The sequence below is a fragment of the Rhinopithecus roxellana genome, chromosome 5, assembly GCF_007565055.1.
Source record: "Rhinopithecus roxellana isolate Shanxi Qingling chromosome 5, ASM756505v1, whole genome shotgun sequence".
In the NCBI taxonomy this organism is placed as follows: domain Eukaryota; kingdom Metazoa; phylum Chordata; class Mammalia; order Primates; family Cercopithecidae; genus Rhinopithecus; species Rhinopithecus roxellana.
In genome coordinates this window covers 90,988,657-91,005,922 of record NC_044553.1, presented here as the reverse complement: position 1 = coordinate 91,005,922, position 17,266 = coordinate 90,988,657, and the positions used below count along the sequence as shown (strand labels likewise).

At 37.8% G+C, this 17,266-nt stretch overlaps 1 protein-coding gene across 1 annotated transcript in view; it reads left to right on the top strand.

Annotated features, from left to right (window-relative positions):
• SYT16 (synaptotagmin 16) overlaps nucleotides 1-1,342 on the top strand; it is a 105,994-nt gene extending 104,652 nt beyond the window's left edge. The window contains exon 6 of the mRNA XM_010378650.2: nucleotides 22-1,342. Coding sequence (XP_010376952.1) covers nucleotides 22-335 — 314 coding nt within the window. The 3' untranslated portion in view covers nucleotides 336-1,342. The remainder of the gene's footprint in view (nucleotides 1-21) is intronic.
• The last annotated feature ends 15,924 nt before the right edge of the window (nucleotides 1,343-17,266 follow it).

Sequence of the window (17,266 nt, the reverse complement as noted above, 5' to 3'; positions counted from 1 at the left end):
TTTTTTTTTTTTTTGTCTTAGATACATACGGAAAACTCTTTCTCCTCAATTCTGTGGGTCAAGAGATGTCCCGTTGCAAGACGTCCATTCGGCGTGGTCAGCCCAATCCTGTCTATAAGGAGACCTTTGTCTTCCAGGTGGCCCTCTTTCAGCTGTCTGATGTCACGTTGATGATTTCCATTTATAACAGGCGTACTATGAAGCGTAAAGAGATGATTGGCTGGATTGCCCTGGGCCAGAACAGCAGTGGAGAGGAGGAACAAGATCATTGGGAGGAGATGAAGGAAACCAAAGGCCAGCAGATATGCAGATGGCACACTTTGTTGGAATCCTAGGTTTGCTAACCTGCATTTGTGTGCTGTGTCCACCTTGGTTACCTGTGTTGCTGTCTACTGACACCAAGTCGGTGTGTCCTGGCAAGGGTTTCAGGGTTTCAAAAACAGATTCCAGTAACCCCTAGGACATTGTGAGTGGGAGTTTTGGGTTTCTCAATAGTTTGATTTGGATTTAAATATTGTAATTTTAAAAACACACATACACAGTGAAGTGTCCATATGGAAAATGTTAGACCACAATTAAGACCACTGATGAGTTAATTTGTACCAATAGATCATTGAATTTTGGTTCAGGGTATGGGGTGAAGCTTCTTCTGCTGTCTCTGTTTGCTTGAAGAGTAACCTGAGATTGCAAGGGAGCTGTTAAATGTTACTATTTGCAACCATTTAGGTGGATGAATCAGAATTTTCTTAATGTGGTACAAAAAACTCCAAAATATAGAAATGAATCAGATGCTGAGCCTCATAGAAGAATCTAACTCTAATCCATAAACTCTTATTTCACATTTTTCTCTTTATCAAAGAAACCTATTTACCTAATGAGTAAATATTATAAACTTGCACTTTTAAAATAAATTTATATTAATTAAATACCTCTTTTATCTTATATTTTGTGGTTTCTATGAGATTTGGTTAGATGAATCATTTTGAAGCAAGAAAAGAGTTCAGAAACTACTGTTTTAAGACAACTTGTCTCCTTTTGAATATGTAAGATTTCAAACTTGTAACTTTCAAAGTTTTTATGCTGTCTTTCTCACCCAGTAAGTTCTTACAGAATAAGAAGAAAACAAAAAACAAGACTATTTCTGTTATAGATTTATTGATTTTTCTGATTCTGGTGTTCTTTTGGATTAAACTTTTTCTATGTTCAATTATATATACTCATATATTAATATTTTGAATGTACTGCATGTAAATCATGCTCTTTTTAAATTGAGTATTTTCCATCACTAGAGCATAGTGAATTGTACACCGTGGGTCTTTAATAAATATTGATTTGATTGACTCTTCAAAGTGAACATGTTATAATACCTGTGAATGGAGAAATATTTTCAGCTTGTGTGGAATAACATTAAGTTTTTCTTTGAGCATTTGAAGTGCCTATAACTGTCATTTTTTATGGCATTTGCAGCAACATATATTAGTCACTACTTGCAGTCTGGGCATGTGCCACTCAGAACACTGATCTTGTATGGTTATGAGCATGGGATTTTACTTGTGACTTACTTTTACATATTTATGCAGTGCATGTTTATTTTCCTTATTCTTAGGTCTGGGCCCTTAATTTCAATTACTTTAAATTGGCTTTAATAAAAAAATAGGGAAAGAATGTATGTACATTTAATCCCTGCACTCAATGTGCAGCTCTTCTGAGCAATTGCTCAGTCACCTATTTTTAGTTTCTATGTTTCATTGTGGACTTTTTCCTGTCTGTGGGAAGAGTGATAGCTAGTGATGGCTGTATACAGTTAAAAACACATAACTCCTCCTCAGCTCCACGTTTTGACAGATTGTAAGCGTAGGCTGTAACACTTGAAGAACATATTTATTCCTTACAGTGTGTAATGGTTATCCTGACAAGACCAGACTAGGGCACAGGATAACTCTACTATGCTTTCACGGTTCTGTCTTTGAATGAAATGATTTCATATGGAAGAATGAGAATTTGCCAAATAAATTAATACCTTAATCACTTTTCAGGTCATGGGAGTTTCATATATATGACTGCTCAGTTATTAGGAATATGTAATAAAACCATGCTCCTCTGGGTTTTTACCCTACCTTTCTTTGGGAGAGCTCAGAGTGCTTTTCCAGCATTATATCCATTAACTGCTGAGTGGTCTTTGCAGCGTGGCTAAGTCATTGAGTAGAACTGAGTGCGATTGATTAAGTAGCAGCACAAAGAATTGGCTTTTCACATCTCTTTATGCCCTGTGTTTAAAGGGAAGTAGAACAGCCTCGCTATGCTTTCCTTTATGCAGTAACATAATAGCAGCATTCATTTTAAAATTTACATTTGAAAAAAATCTGTATATATTGTACAGACAGCCCTGAATTTTTCCTTCTCATATTTTCCTGCTGCTGCATCCTTGTTTCATGGTACCCAATAATCACCTATACTTCATTTTCTGTTCCCAAGACCCACCCATTTTGAAGGTTTTCTGCTGGTATAGTGAAGATATTTGTGTGCTTGATCTGCCTTCCAATGGTCTGTTTATGATACAGTTTACAGGAATGTGCAGCATTTTAAGGGAGGGAATGCCTGAAAAGCATTTTTTATTTTTATAATTTTACTATGTTGGTGCTACTCACCAAATAGGATGCATGTACATCTTGAATATACAGCAACATTCACCCTCAGCTGATTGTATAAATCTAAAATGCTGAAGACAAGATATATAACAATATGTGACTGATTTTTTTACCTTGATTTGAAATTCTAGTTTAGTAAGATCTTTTGATTTTGTGCACTTAAACTCCCTTATTTTCTTGGCATAGTCTAGACACAAATGCATTTAACATGTTTTTCACTTGAGCTTTTACATTTGGTTTTCAAAAGAGTTATGAAAGATAATTAGTTGGTTCTGCAGTGAAAAAAAAAACTGCTTTTGCCTATTTCTTCCGGCTAATGATTAATATCTCATAGGGAGATTTGACATTGAAGCAGCACTGGTTTTTGTTGCTTGAGTAGGACTTTCAGTGATTTTGCCTGAAGAGTAGGCTTTTAAAATAATATTGTTAAGAGTAAATGATGTGCTGGGTTGATGGAGATCTGCTTTATAGTGTGCCTTCTTTTAGGGTGTGAGTTTACACTGAATTGAGAAATCCTGATTTCACCAATTACGGTGGTGGCTGTTGTACTCCCTGTTCCCCTCTGACTATTGTTGAATTTTTAAATGGACCATTCACCAGGCAGCCGAACACCTGCTCTCCGTTCCCTCTCCTTCACTGGCTCCCAGTGTGATGCACAGTTGTTTTGGACTCTGTTTTTGCTGATGCCGCATAACTGTTGGAGGTGGGGGTGTCTTGCCTTCCCTAACATAAGAAGAATTTGTAATGCCTTTGGATGTATTATACTCGGCATTCCACCTGCATGAAATCAGGGAAAGAATCATCACCATGTTTGTGAGAGGGAAAAGAGTATGGCATTGCACAGTCATTCACTTTAGGCACTATTAATTCTGACATCCTTCATTGAAAATTACCTGACATCGAATGTCAATATTCTCCACAGTCCTAGGTGCCAGTGAGCCTGAAACACAGCTTCTGCCTTTTCAATGTGTAGATTTCATAATATTTTACAAGTTACCATTACCTCTTGGGCAGTCACTGTGCTTTAGATGATCTTATCTGAGAACCAAAATTCTTTTCTTTCCAGAGGAAGTACTATTTAAGTAGAAACTAGCATTAGGTTAAATAAAGGTGCTCCTCTGATAGCCACCAATTTGATTTAATTGATGATTCGGTGTGGACATCACTGTGGGTTTCCTAAAAACCTGGTTATCCTTTTGCAGCAGAGGACTTAGTATATTAAAAGCAGAAAAGTGAGTAGGAAAGAATTATTTGTAAATGTCATAAAACCAGATAGAGGTATATTCTTTACTGATAAAGAAACAGGACCGGAACATGCATGTGGTATCTCCTTTTACTTTTGAGGAAACTGTGGTTAAAGAACATTCTATTGTATTTGATCTAAGAACCAAGCAAATAATGGATAATCCTGAAATGGTAAAAGTATTTTTATCTTAAAAATTATTCATCTGGGCAAAGTCATTTACAACAAAATAAAAAGGTCATACAGCACACCAATGGAAGAATTAAAGAATAAATAAATGTGCTGGATACATTTTGAATCCTCCAGGGAGCAGTACCCAAGGAGAGTAAACTAATAAACCAAACGACGTATCTGATCAACTAGCTATCACTTTTCTAAAACTTGGAGAATTCTGAAAAATATTTAAAGATGAGAGAAATGAAACTGTCCTAAGACAATGAGATTGGCATAGCACAGTGAAGTTGGCACAAACTGTGATCCTAGCCTGGGTTTACATGAAACTCTGCTGTGGGGCCTTAAGAAAATTACTTAGCAAGCCTGTGTCCTGGTTTCTTCAACTGGAAAATGGAAATACTACCTACCTCATTAGGTGTCTGAAAACGTATCAGTGAAACCACAGATGTAACGTGCCTAACGTAGAGCTGGGCATGTAGTTAGCATTCCATAGTTCCTCCTCACAGTCATGCTTGAAAAAGAAAATATTTAAGATGTATCTTCTCTTTCTAGCAAAAGTTATTGTAACACTGGAGAAAAACAAAAACCGACTTTCAGATACTGTAAAAAGGATAGGCTCATGAAGCCAGGCTGGATTTGTAAATAAAGGAGGCTTCATCAGGACAGCCTAATCAGAGATAAGCCTGGTATGTGGAGGAAATTGAGCCTTAACAGAGTCCAACTGTGGTAGAACCAAGTCTTTGCATTTATCCCCTTAGTTTGGAGGGAGTACACATCCTTGATGGTTTGTGTGTACCTTTTGATCGATCACAGACAAGGCCTCTCCTTGTCTCCAGCTCTCTTATTCATAAATGGACAAGGCACCTTGTCGCCTTCATCAAAAGAGTTGGTGACAATGGCAGTTTGACTGCATATTTCAACTGTGATCCAGAAAAGTAAAATAAATGATGTGATACTACACTGACACTTTTAAAAATGGATAACACTTTCTTTGAAACCTACATTGCATATCCATTTTATATCCTGATAGGCAAACATTTAAAAATACTCTCATAACATGGCTCTGAAAACTTATCTGTTCAACTAGAATGCTCTATTCGGAACAAATTATCACTGTTTCCCTTATGAGATCATAATGAAAGAAATTCAGTTGATACTACTTTTTAAAATGAGTTTTAAGAGTGGCTTGTTCTCAAGTGATTCAAACCTTGAGTAAAAAGGAGAGTTTCTGGAGAATTTAGAAAAATTTTTGTTGACATTTAATCTGTAGAAGTCTTCATGAGAAAACCACTTCAAGTTTAGTGTAACCAGGTGCCATGAATCAGTCATGTGCTACTTGTGGTTTTAAACTAAACATGATTCTGGGATGGGGAAGTGCGAGGCTACACTCCTGATATAATCAAATTGCCAAAGCATTGTTTTGATTCCTAGGTATCCCAACTAAGGAGAAACATGAAGACATTGGAGAATCACTTAGCTTAGGGCCTTTAGTAGGGAATAATTAAACATGTAGGGAAGGTGAAGGAGTTAGATGGTAGGTAAGAAGGCTGTGGAGATTTCTAGTAACAATGATCCAGAAGTTCTAACCGGGGGGATGGTGCACACTTTCTCTTCTTGACCACATGGATAGATTTCAGAGCATCCCCCTAATCAAGTCTGGAGAATTGTGTGAAGGTTGTTTCTCATTACTTCAAAATTTATTCATTGTCTAGCCCTGTGCTATTTGGGCTGGCACAGAACTTAAATCTCTTTGGAGTGCTGTGAGTGCACATTGAAGCAGTTAGTCATCATTATACAATAATGCTTACCAATATACAATTGTTAAGTTAGTCTAACTATGTGCCATAAACAGTAGAGTTCCTTTTTGTGAGTATTGGAAGGTGAAACATTGGCTGAATTTATTGGGGCAAGCGTCTAGGAAGCCTTGGACTGGCAGTGAGCCTTGGTTGCATTATATGGGGAATTGGTGGGGGTGGGGGTGTCAGAGAATCATCATCTTTGGAAGTTTTTTAAAATAGAAAAATGTGCTTGAAGTCTTGGTTCTGCTAAAGAAGAATGAGAGGACACCCAGGAATATACCCTTTATAAAGTTCCTTCTAATATTCAGGTGTAAAGTTAAAAAAAGAATCAACGATAACACTCCAGGCCTATCTTCTTCCATTTTGGACATTTTTTCCACATTGATTTTTCTCTGCATCATAGAAAGTTTTCTCTGAAGAGTTCCTATTTGGGTTTGTTTGGGCTTTGGGGATGCCTGCAGGCTCAGAGGGAGTTTCCTCTCCTATGGTGCTTTGACTGTTTTTGTTTCCCTTGGGTCACAAAACTGTATCCTAGACACACACACAATAATCACCTTATTTATATCCACTGTGGAACCTGTGAAACAGCTCGAGGCTTTATAGAACAAGCTCATAGGCAGTCATGGGGCTCTGAGGCCCTTCTTGGAATGAAGCTGCTAAATTGCGAACTGCTTTCCATTGCTCACTAATGCTGCCTTAAGCTTTCTCGGTGGGAATTTTTAGTTCATGGCTTCGAGTGACAGTGTTACCAGTTTTATTTTGAGGATGATGAAAAGGCTGACTTCCCATTGTATTGCCATATTTATGCATTATTTTTGTTTACTTCGTTTCCCCCTGGAAGTATCTAGTTGCTGGGATTTTGTTTGTTTGTTTTACACAAAATTTATTCATTCAAAGAGAACTTTATAGGTTGGGCATGGTGGTTTACACCTGTAATCCCAGCACTTCGGGAGGCCGAGGTGGGAGAACAGCTTGTGTCCAGGATTTCTAGACCAGCCTGGGTAACATAGTGAGATCTTGTCTCTACAAAATACCAAAAATGTGCCGGGTATGGTAGTGTGCGCCTATAGTCCCAGCTCCTCAGGAGGCGGAGGTGGGAGGATCACTTGAACCTGTGAGCTCGAGGCTGCAGTGAGCCATGATCATGCCACTGCATTCAGCCTGGGTAGCAGAGTGAGACTCTGTCTCAAAAAAACCCCACAAAAACCAAGACTTTTTTTTTTTTTTTTTGCATTTCATTTTTTTTTTTTTTTTTTTTATTATACTTTAAGTTCTAGGGTACATGTGCATAACGTGCAGGTTTGTTACATATGTATACTTATGCCATGTTGGTGTGCTGCACCCATCAACTCGTCAGCACCCATCAATTCATCATTTATATCATGTATAACTCCCCAATGCAATCCCTCCCTCCTCCCCCCTCCCCCCTCCCCATGATAGGCCCCAGTGCGTGATGTTCCCCTTCCCGAGTCCAAGTGATGTCATTGTTCAGTTCCCACCTATGAGTGAGAACATGCGGTGTTTTGGATGCAGCTGGAAACCATCATTCTTAGCAAACCAAGACTTTTTTAAGTGTAAATGTTCCAGACTCAGGGTTAGGGGTTGGAGAATGGCAGTTGGATAAAACAGTTTGACAATTTTTTTTTTTGTTTCTAAATATTCTTTATAAAAACTAGATTCTGATAAGTAATCTAGGTAAACAATAAGATATTTTATTAAGCTTGAATGTTTGGCTTAATGTATTTTTCTGTAATTGTCTCTTTCCCCCTTTGAAAGGCAGAGGATTTAGGGAAGGTGAAAGTTATTACCCTGTCTCTAATTAAGAAATAGAGACACTTGTTTGTCAGTCTATGCTTCCATTCCATATAAATGGATATGTTTTGTATCTGGGGGAGGAAATGCATCATTCCATTCCAGCAGTGAAAAGCGTTATAGCATCAAATAGGATAGTTAGTATTTTTGACTTTTATAATTAAATACTGAATGCCCTTTGCAAGACAGTAAGTGAGACCCTGGAATGCTAGGTCTGTACAAACTTGACACATTTCTTACAAGCTCTGTGTTTTCATAGTCAAAGGCATTGCTACCCTTTGCTGTTTGAAAGAGTGAACTGGAAACAGTAGCCTCCAGAAAAAGAGGTGACAACCTAAACAAAGAGCCCTGCTTACCTCTCTGTGCCTAAAACTAGTCTTGAAAACTGAATACATTTGGGGTATGCTTATGAAATAGGTAAAGGTCAACATTGGGAGTGTCCCTACTTTGGCAGATAGACCAATACTTTTTTCCTAGACTCAACCCATTTTTAAAGCAGGAGTTTTTCCAATGGATTGGTTATCATTCTACTAGACATGTCTTAGTCCATGCAAATTAATGCAAAATCTTTGGTGGCCTAAAAATTCTTACTGAAAGCAAGTTTTTCGTGTTGCCCAGTTGATAGTCCATAATAAAAAATGTACATATCTTGTTTAATAAAAACCTTGATGTTTAAGAAGAAATATCAGAAGCCGGCTGGTAAAAACTCTGATTAAGTGAGGAACATGTACATTAAAAGATATTTTCATGTAAGTTATTTTAAGATAGTTGCATTCTAGGGCCATGTTTCTTTTTTTGAGAGTGTTTCTTTGTCAAGTTCCTTATAGCCAATGCCTTGACCAAAGCTTCCTAATTATGCCATATTTCCTTGTGGGTTATGATAATCTTTATTAATTCACAACTCTACCAAATTATAATATGGTCTTTTATTATGCCACCATATAAATGCAGCCGCAAATTCAATTTTATTGTGAAGTACAAAGTCCTTTCCAGAATTTTAAAACTTAATTTCAGTATAGATTTTAAGTTTGTGAATAAGAAATTAGTTATTTGTGTACCTTATTATGACAGAGGTTTCTGTTACAATATTTTCTGTTACAGTATTGGGATAAGATTTGACCTACATTTTCAGGCAAAAGTTGGTCTTTGAGATCTACTTTTTAAGAAATTAATAAATTTTATTTTTTAGAGTTTTAGGTTCACAGCAAAATTGATCATAAAATATAGAGAGTTCTCATATACTCCAAACACAACCTTCTCCCCCGTGAACATTTTGAATACCACAGTGGTATGCTTGTTACAACTGATTAACCTTCATTGACATATTATTATCACCCAAAGTGCATAGTTCATATTAAGGTTCACTCTTGGTGTTGTGTATTTTATGGGTTTTGACCAATGTACAGTGATGTGTGTTCATCATTGTAGTATCATACAGAAGATTTTCACTGCCCTAAAAATCCTCTGTGCTCTGCCTATTCATTCCTCCCTCCCACCTAAGCCCTGGCATCCACTGGCTGTGTACCGTCCCCATAGTTTTGCCTTTTCCAGAATGTCATACAGTATGTAGCCTTTTCAGATTGTTTTTTTTTTTTCACTTAGGGATGGTCATGTAAGTTTTCATGTCTTTTTAGGGCTTGATAGTTCATTTATTTTAAGTGCTGAATAATATTTCATTGTCTGGTTGTATCACCGTTTATGACCTATTTGCTTTTATTTCTAGTTCCAGTTGCTATGGCAAATTTTATTAAAGTGCATGCTCTCAGGAAAGGCTTCATATATTTTATATGATCCGTCAAATAAAACGTAGCAACTTCCAGTCTAGAATAAATTTCACCTATATGATATTGAGCTTGTTTTACATTGGAGGAGGAGATTTATGAAAAAATCTAATAATTTCATAATTTATATTACCCTATCTATGAGTTTTTCCCTCCATTGGAATCTAAACCAAAAGTTCTGAAGGTTACGAAGACGTGATCCCAAATTTAGTGACTCTGTAGTGTCTTCTTTTGTTGAGTAATGAGTTAAATATCTGTCAATAAAAAGTGCTAATTGTGTTATTACTGATTCATGATAGAAAATCACCTTCTGTTGCTAGTTTATATGACTTTACATTTACCACTCCTGCCAAGAGAAAGGAAACTTTGTGATTGTGCCCCATCATAGTTAATTGTACAAATCAATTAAAAATGGTATGTAAGCATCTGGCTCACACAGCAGCTCTGAATTCTGAATGAAAAGATAACCCATGCTAATGTATAGGTTGCATGAACAAGTAGATGGGTGTTGGAAGGATAACACTGATAGTCACTCCGGGTGAAGGGGGAGTCCTGGCCAGTGATTTGTATCTGAGAAACATTTTGAGACTATATGTCTTCTGACTGCCCTTTGCTTTGTAGCTATAGCAACTTGCAGAACCTGGCGTTATTCCAGAGATAAAGGTATAGTTGTGTAAAGAATATTGGATTAAAGTTGATGAGGCCTGTGTTCTCATATCAAATCTTCCACTAATGAGCTCTAAAATATCAAGTCACAATTTCTTCAGGCCTTCATTGTTGCATCTATCAGATGGGAATAATAATACTCATTTTACCTATTTTTACCAGGTGGTTGTAGGAACAGGATTCATTCATTCCTTCATTAATATAATGAAAATTTTGAGACTCCACTATATATCATGGCCATAAGTATGACAAGATGATAGATGGAAAGACATTTTGCTGAATTTTTGAAGACTTGCAGTGTTTTTGAAGACTGTAGGATAGTTTGTTATTTCTATATGAAGGTCATATCAACTCTTTATGTCAATATATCAAAGTAATTGACACTTTTAGAGCTCTGCCAATCAGTGGGCCATATTCATAGAATGTCAGTAATTTGTCTGAATACAAGTTAGAGTTGAATGGTCTTTAGCCGCTCTATCTCTGAGATGCTAGAAAAATTGGATTCTAATTGTTTTGTTCAAACACTGATCATATAACAAATTGCAAATCCACGTTTTCAGCCAGTTCACCAACCTTTGAGTAGAATGCAGACCTTTCTTTAGAACAATCTGACTTTGAATACAGGCAAAGTATTACATGGAATAGCTTTTCCTCCCCTACAAAGTGGATTTGAATACAGTACTTAGAAAAATTCTTCCCCTGCCAAAAAAGGTCCTTCAATCTACTTTATCATTTTTGTTTTGAAGAATCAATCTGGCCCATCTCTCCCCTCCCAAGTGACTTTCCTCATCATATAATCATTTTCTTCATAAACGCCCTGTTATTGTCTCCCAGAAAAAGTAAAGATTTAAAACACCATTTTTAAGGTACATCCAAGATTTCATAGCAATATTTTATTTGTGTTCACAGTGCAAGATAAATCTGACTTTCTCAATATTTTTGGTCTTCATATGGCATCTGAAACAGTTGTTCATATTCACACATTTATGTTTCACCATATGCATACTGTGTGCAGCTCTGTTGTTCTAAAATATTTTATTGGTTTTCCTTTATATCTCAACTTTTGATGGGTGTCCTTGAAGAACTTTCATGAAAAAAATGTAAATGTGAATGATTCATTCATTTTGAACATATGTAACTATTTTAGGAGATTTTCAGGAGATTTTACCCTACATGGAGTACACTGTTCTTAGCAGGGAATGTGCTTTGTATTACTATTCTACTCACAGCTGGATGCTGCAGATGTATTAACCTTGTAAACATATACTTTTTCTATTCTGTGCTTACTTTAATACATTATTGATATGTACTAGACTGTGCTGAATTTTGGTGGTTGTCAAAGGCAGTCAATAATTTTATAAATTTCACTTTTGTGGATAGTTAAGTATAACATGGTTTAGTATAAAATCTGGTCTTCCTCTAGATTTCTAAGTCACTAGAAGAATTTCTTGGCAAATTGATTGTTCAAGGCCAGTTTTGTTAGTTGTAAGGTAGAAGCCACCCAGTCCTCTCCCAGTGTTTCACAGGGATTTTCAGACCCGGATGCTATTATAGTTCCTCCTCTAGTTTTCCAGTAGAGAATTCCTCTGTGGTCCAGAGGTTCGAGAGAGAGAGAGAAAAAAAATTTCTCCTCAGAAGAATTGAACCCTTATTTTAGAAACTTCTGACAATCTTCAGAACATTCCATGTGGGTGTCCTTGTGTTTCTCATAGTATGACTTATTGATTCATGGTGTCTCTTATTAAAGAAGCATGAATGTATCACTAGCTGTTACCAGAACAAACAGCTGTAGAATGTAATGACCCATCCTATATCTAAATTTACTTCTATCAGTGGATAATTTGTGTATAGGAAAAGGTGTGGAAGTTTTTTAATTGTTAAAAACTAGAATACCTTTCTACCTTTTGTAGTCTTTAAGATTTCATAATAATGGTTTTAATGTATTACTATCCACTATTATGTATTGTGTTTAAACAAGACCAATCAGTGAAATTTTGAATGTCAATACTTTTTTGTTAGAAACGCCCTTTGAAAATGTTAGAAAATGTAAAACTTTACCTGTGACAAGGAATAAATTCATGATTAGAAGAATTATACTGTTTTTCTTGTGCAAATAATACTTAAGGCAGATGTTCAGTCTCACAGTGATGTTGGAAAGCATATTTTATGCAGTCTAAACACTATTTCTGTATTAGATATTTAAATGCATGAGGATAAATTCTAATTGCTTTTTGTTTAAAACAGAAACATAGAAGAAGCATTAGCCCCAGTTTGTATAAAATGTCTGCTGCAACTGAATTCATGATAGTTCATGAAAACTGAAAATCATTCCAATTTTGTAAAACTGCTGCTACTGGTTTTATCAATAAAGTTTTAGCAGATGGCTTATATGTACATGTGTGAAAATTTTTTATGTTAAAAAAGGATACAGTTTTGCAGCATCAACATGCAAACCTTATGGGCCTGGATGATACTGCTTATTTTAGTATATACAAAAACCATTAACTTCAAAACCATACCAACTGCAGACATATATTTTAGAACTATAAGCATTACATGTATGATCCATACAGTTCATTTGGTTTCAGGGTGCTGTAGGCTTTTATGGTGAACACATATACAAATCAACATATATCAGTTCAAATGCTGGCTTGAACATCAGGTAAGGACCTGTATAAATGTAAGGATCACCTGAATTAATTAAATTGCATCTAAAGAGGATTCTGAGAAGGCAAAATGCAAAGTGTAGGTGTTCATGTAGAAAAGTGTATGCAATTCCTCATTAGAGAAGCTCTTGTCCAGAACACTTTCCCCTCTATGAATACCCAGTTCTCGTAAGTTTGCAAGGCTCAGATGCAACAAGCTAGAAGTAGAGGGAGCTGAGCTATTATATTCAGACACCTACATAGCACTCAAAACATGGCTGACATCCCCCAAACAGAAAAGCATAGATAAAAAATTCTATAGATGATTCAGTGACAATTTTTAAACAATTTTAAAATTCTGTATTAGTTGAGGTAATGTTACCTGTTGTAATAACCCAAAATGTCAGTTGATTCACACAAGAAAGGTTTATTTCTCCCTAATCTGGGATGTTTTTGGCCAATCAGCTTTCTAGCAGTATCTCAGGGGTTGAGTCTTCTTTTGTGATTTAGTCATTCAGAGTCCTTATGGACTTTGAAGGAATGTATTGCCATACAAATGGGGGAGGAAGAAAAGACATGAGGATCGAATGATGTGTTTTAGGCGACAGGCTTAGAGGTGCCACTCTTCACTTCTGCCCAAACTCCATTGACCAGAACTAGTCCAATGGCTCCACCTATATTTAAGAAGGCTGGGAATTGTAGTTTATTTGTATACCCAAGAAAATGAAACAGTATCGGTAAGACTCTTGTTAAGTCAGTATCTGGCATGCTTACATTTAAAAAAAAGTATTTGAAATATTGTGGTACTGGTGATTATTTATGAAAAGCTTGCCAATGGCAAACTTATTGGTTGCTTAAGTTCTTTCTTACCCACGACAGCACTAGAACTCTATCGGCTGATTAAGCGTTCTACTTCTGCTTGTACATCCATAGTCACCTTAGATTTAGACCATTTCAACACTGTGAAGGAGCATTGTTGCAGAGAAAGACCATTTGAGTTCACATTTCCAAAGCCACAGGGCAATGAGTTTTGAGCTGGTAGGCTGAGCAAGGTTGACCATTTCTACGTGTGTATGTGCACTAGTAGATACATAGATGGCATACTGGAAACATTAAAGCAAATATAACTATAAGCAAAGGAAGAATAATGCAGAGGAAACATTTTTCCATATATGAATCTTAGAGTATGTCATCTGGAAAGCTTAAACTTGGCAAATGATTGCTATCTTGTGACACTGCTTCAACACAGGCTTACCCGTGCTGAAATGTTAAAATAATTGAGATAGCCATCTATGACTCTGGTTCTTTGGTTCTTTTTGTCTTTTGTAGTAGTTAAAAAATCCTGTGTAGCATTTTATTGATAAGTCAAATAAGTCAGATCACATGATATGTATTGTAAGCTTCATCGTCTCTTTATAGTTTACCTGGGGTTGCTCCAGAAAGATTCAGAAATATGGCTCAAGGGGAAGCTTGGGTGACATTTCACAGTGCTGATAAATTTTAATGTGCATTCCACTACATAACAAAACATCTGATTCTTTTCAGCAAACAGATAAGAAGTAGGAGACAGGATTGGCATTATATCTATGGTCATCTCAAGGAGGGACAAGATTGAGTGGTGAGAAGATTAGAAGTTGGATAAATTCTAAGGTAGGTTTTATGGAATTTTAATATGTATTTTAAAATCCAAAATAGTTTAATGAAAGATTCTAATCTTACAAGGATAATTGCAGAATTTATCAAATTATATCTGCAGCCATAAATAACCTAGTCAAGATGAAAATCATACCTGTTTTCTAATTCCAGTTATACCGTCAAGGAATCCTGTGATCTTGGATTACCTTGACCTTTCTTTTGTGTCTTCCAACATCTGTTATATCTTGAGGTAGTCCCAGAGGAGGAGGGGATTTGGCAATTATTTGTTGAGTTAAACTGACAATAGAAAAGATTTCCTAGGCTATTCAGATAAAGTATAACACTAGACATACCGTCCATACTGGTCAAATTAGCTAGCTGCTCCTAAATACATTTTTTTCTCCCTAGAGGTATAGCATGTGATTATGGAGGCTGCTTTTACCTGAGGTGGAGGAGTATTTTAAGGAAAAATGAAACAGTTCATCTCAGAGGACTCACAACCACTTTAGAGGGTATGGAAAGACGAGAATTAGGAAAATATATAAATGACTTTAGGTGAGTATTTCCCAATGCTATTAAAATGCAGGTAGTGACCTTTATAAGATGTTTTGAAAAGGGGGGAAAAAGTCGCTTTGTAAACACAATGTCTCGTTAAGGGAATAAAACTATTTTCTGTATAATAGACTTTCCCCCAGCCCCCCTCTTGTGCTTGAGTAACTGTAAAGACAGCAACTAGTGGCTGCCTTCAAGGTTAGTGTAAGTTCATGAACTGATAGCTACGTAGCTGAGGTGAAAACAGGGACCTCAAACCAGGTAGGTGGATTCATCTATTCCCATGTGTTCTTGGTTACCTTTGATGTACCAGGCACTGTGTGCTAGACACTGGGGACACAGTGTTAACCAGGTGCACTAGCTTAAAATCTGGTGTGATGAATATTGTGAAATAGGATTGGTAGGGTGAATTGGGAACGTAATTAAGGGGCTAATGTAGTCGGTGGGAGGCTGTCAGGAGAAGCTGCTATGAGGAAGTGGTATTTAAGCTGAGACGTGAAAGCTGAGTAGGAGTGAGCCAGGTAAAAGGCAGGCACATTAAGAAAGAAGAAACAGCATGTACAAAATACCTTAGGCAAGTGAGACCCTTCCATATTCAAGGAAACTGAAAAAAGTCCAGCGTGACTGGACCTTAAAGAGCGAGGAGGAGAGTGTTTTGAGATGAAATGGACGAGAAGACAAGGCTGATTGAGATATCAGCTGCATCTTGCCCTTATTCCAACTAAGAAGGAAGTAGCAGTGGTGTACTTCTGGCTAAGACCATCTCCTGGATTTGAAGTGTACCCATCCCAAAGCCCGCTGTCATACCCGATAGCTGAAACTTTATCATCAGATCTTCAAACCACTGTGGCTTATGATTACTTCTTCAGACAGTTCGATTTTAGGTTGCCAGCTTTTTAAATCTTAGGGCTAACAAACTGTTAGCTTTGCCGCAGGTGTTCAGTAGGTGCTGAGAGAGCAAGCAGGGGGACCTGAGAGTGGTGGGGTCACTGGTGTAGCCCCTTCAGCCTCACAGATGGCCAGCCACCACAGGAATCAATGTAACACTGCACAGCAGCCCTGCCCTGACTCCAAAGACGGCAACTTTTCTTTCTAATTAATTCCCAGTAGTGTTCTCTTCCTTCCAGGTCCTGACATGACTCTACAGGGAACCAGGGAAGTGATGTGTCTCTTCTTTGGTGCGATTCTCCCTCTGAAGATAGCTTTGGGCAACATTTCTCTACTAGATTTTTCATCTTCCCTTATTCAATTTGGCTTACTGGCTACCCAAATTGCCCGCTTTGATGTTCTAATTATCCCCCATCCCCAAGAAAACAGCCCTATTTAACAACAACAACAAAAGCAATGTAAAACATAAAAACACAGCTTGATTGAGATATGAAAAATGATGCAACCAATTGGGTAAATTTATACTAAAGTGTACATGTACACTAAAGTATACTAAAGTGCTAAAACAAGCACACCTCTAGTCTCCTTTGTGAAAAATACCTTTGCTCTTCTGCATTTTCGTTTTAAAGAAGTTTACATGTTGGCCTGAGGTTTTAATTAGCTGTTGGACCAAAATGAAGACTTTCTAATTGTGTGAAGGAGGTGTTTTAGACCACAAGAACATTTTTTTTACTTAATCTGAGGCACCCGGCCAGTAGGCAGCCAAAGACAACGCCAAAAGGAATGAGACTCTGGGCTGATTTTTATGGATTAGTTAATATATCCCTCCTCAGAATCTATGAAGTGCTCAAACCTGCAGACACAAACACGAACATACTAGGGAGGAGAGTCCCGGAAGGCAGAAGATCCCGTACTGCTCATCCCCAAACGCCTCACCCCTAGTCACACCCACGAACTCATCCGGTTCTCCCTTCTCAGCGCCCTGCTCCAAGGCGAAGAGTATCCCAGAGGAAGCATCGGGGTCTAAAACAACAACAACAACAACAACAACAACAACAACAACAACAACAACAGCAGCAGCAGCAGCAGCAGCAACAACAACACTGAGCCAAACCCTGCTGCTTCCTCAGTCGATGAAAGTGCCGCCCCACCCCTCTCCCCAAACCCAACCTCCGTAGGGGACATCGAGCCAAGGCCTGCAGCGAGTGACCTGCCGGTGGAGGCGCGGGGCCGCTCACCCACCCGGGCCCGTGGCTCTCGCCCCGCCCCAACCTCCCAGTCCACTCCGCCGGCCCCAACTTAAGCGAGCGCAGTCGGGACCCCTCTGTCGGGGCTCTTTGTTCGCCGCCCCTCGGCGTTCCAGCTCTCAACCTTGCTCCCAGCAGCCCCCGCCAGCGCACTCGACCTACAGGAAAGTTGCTCC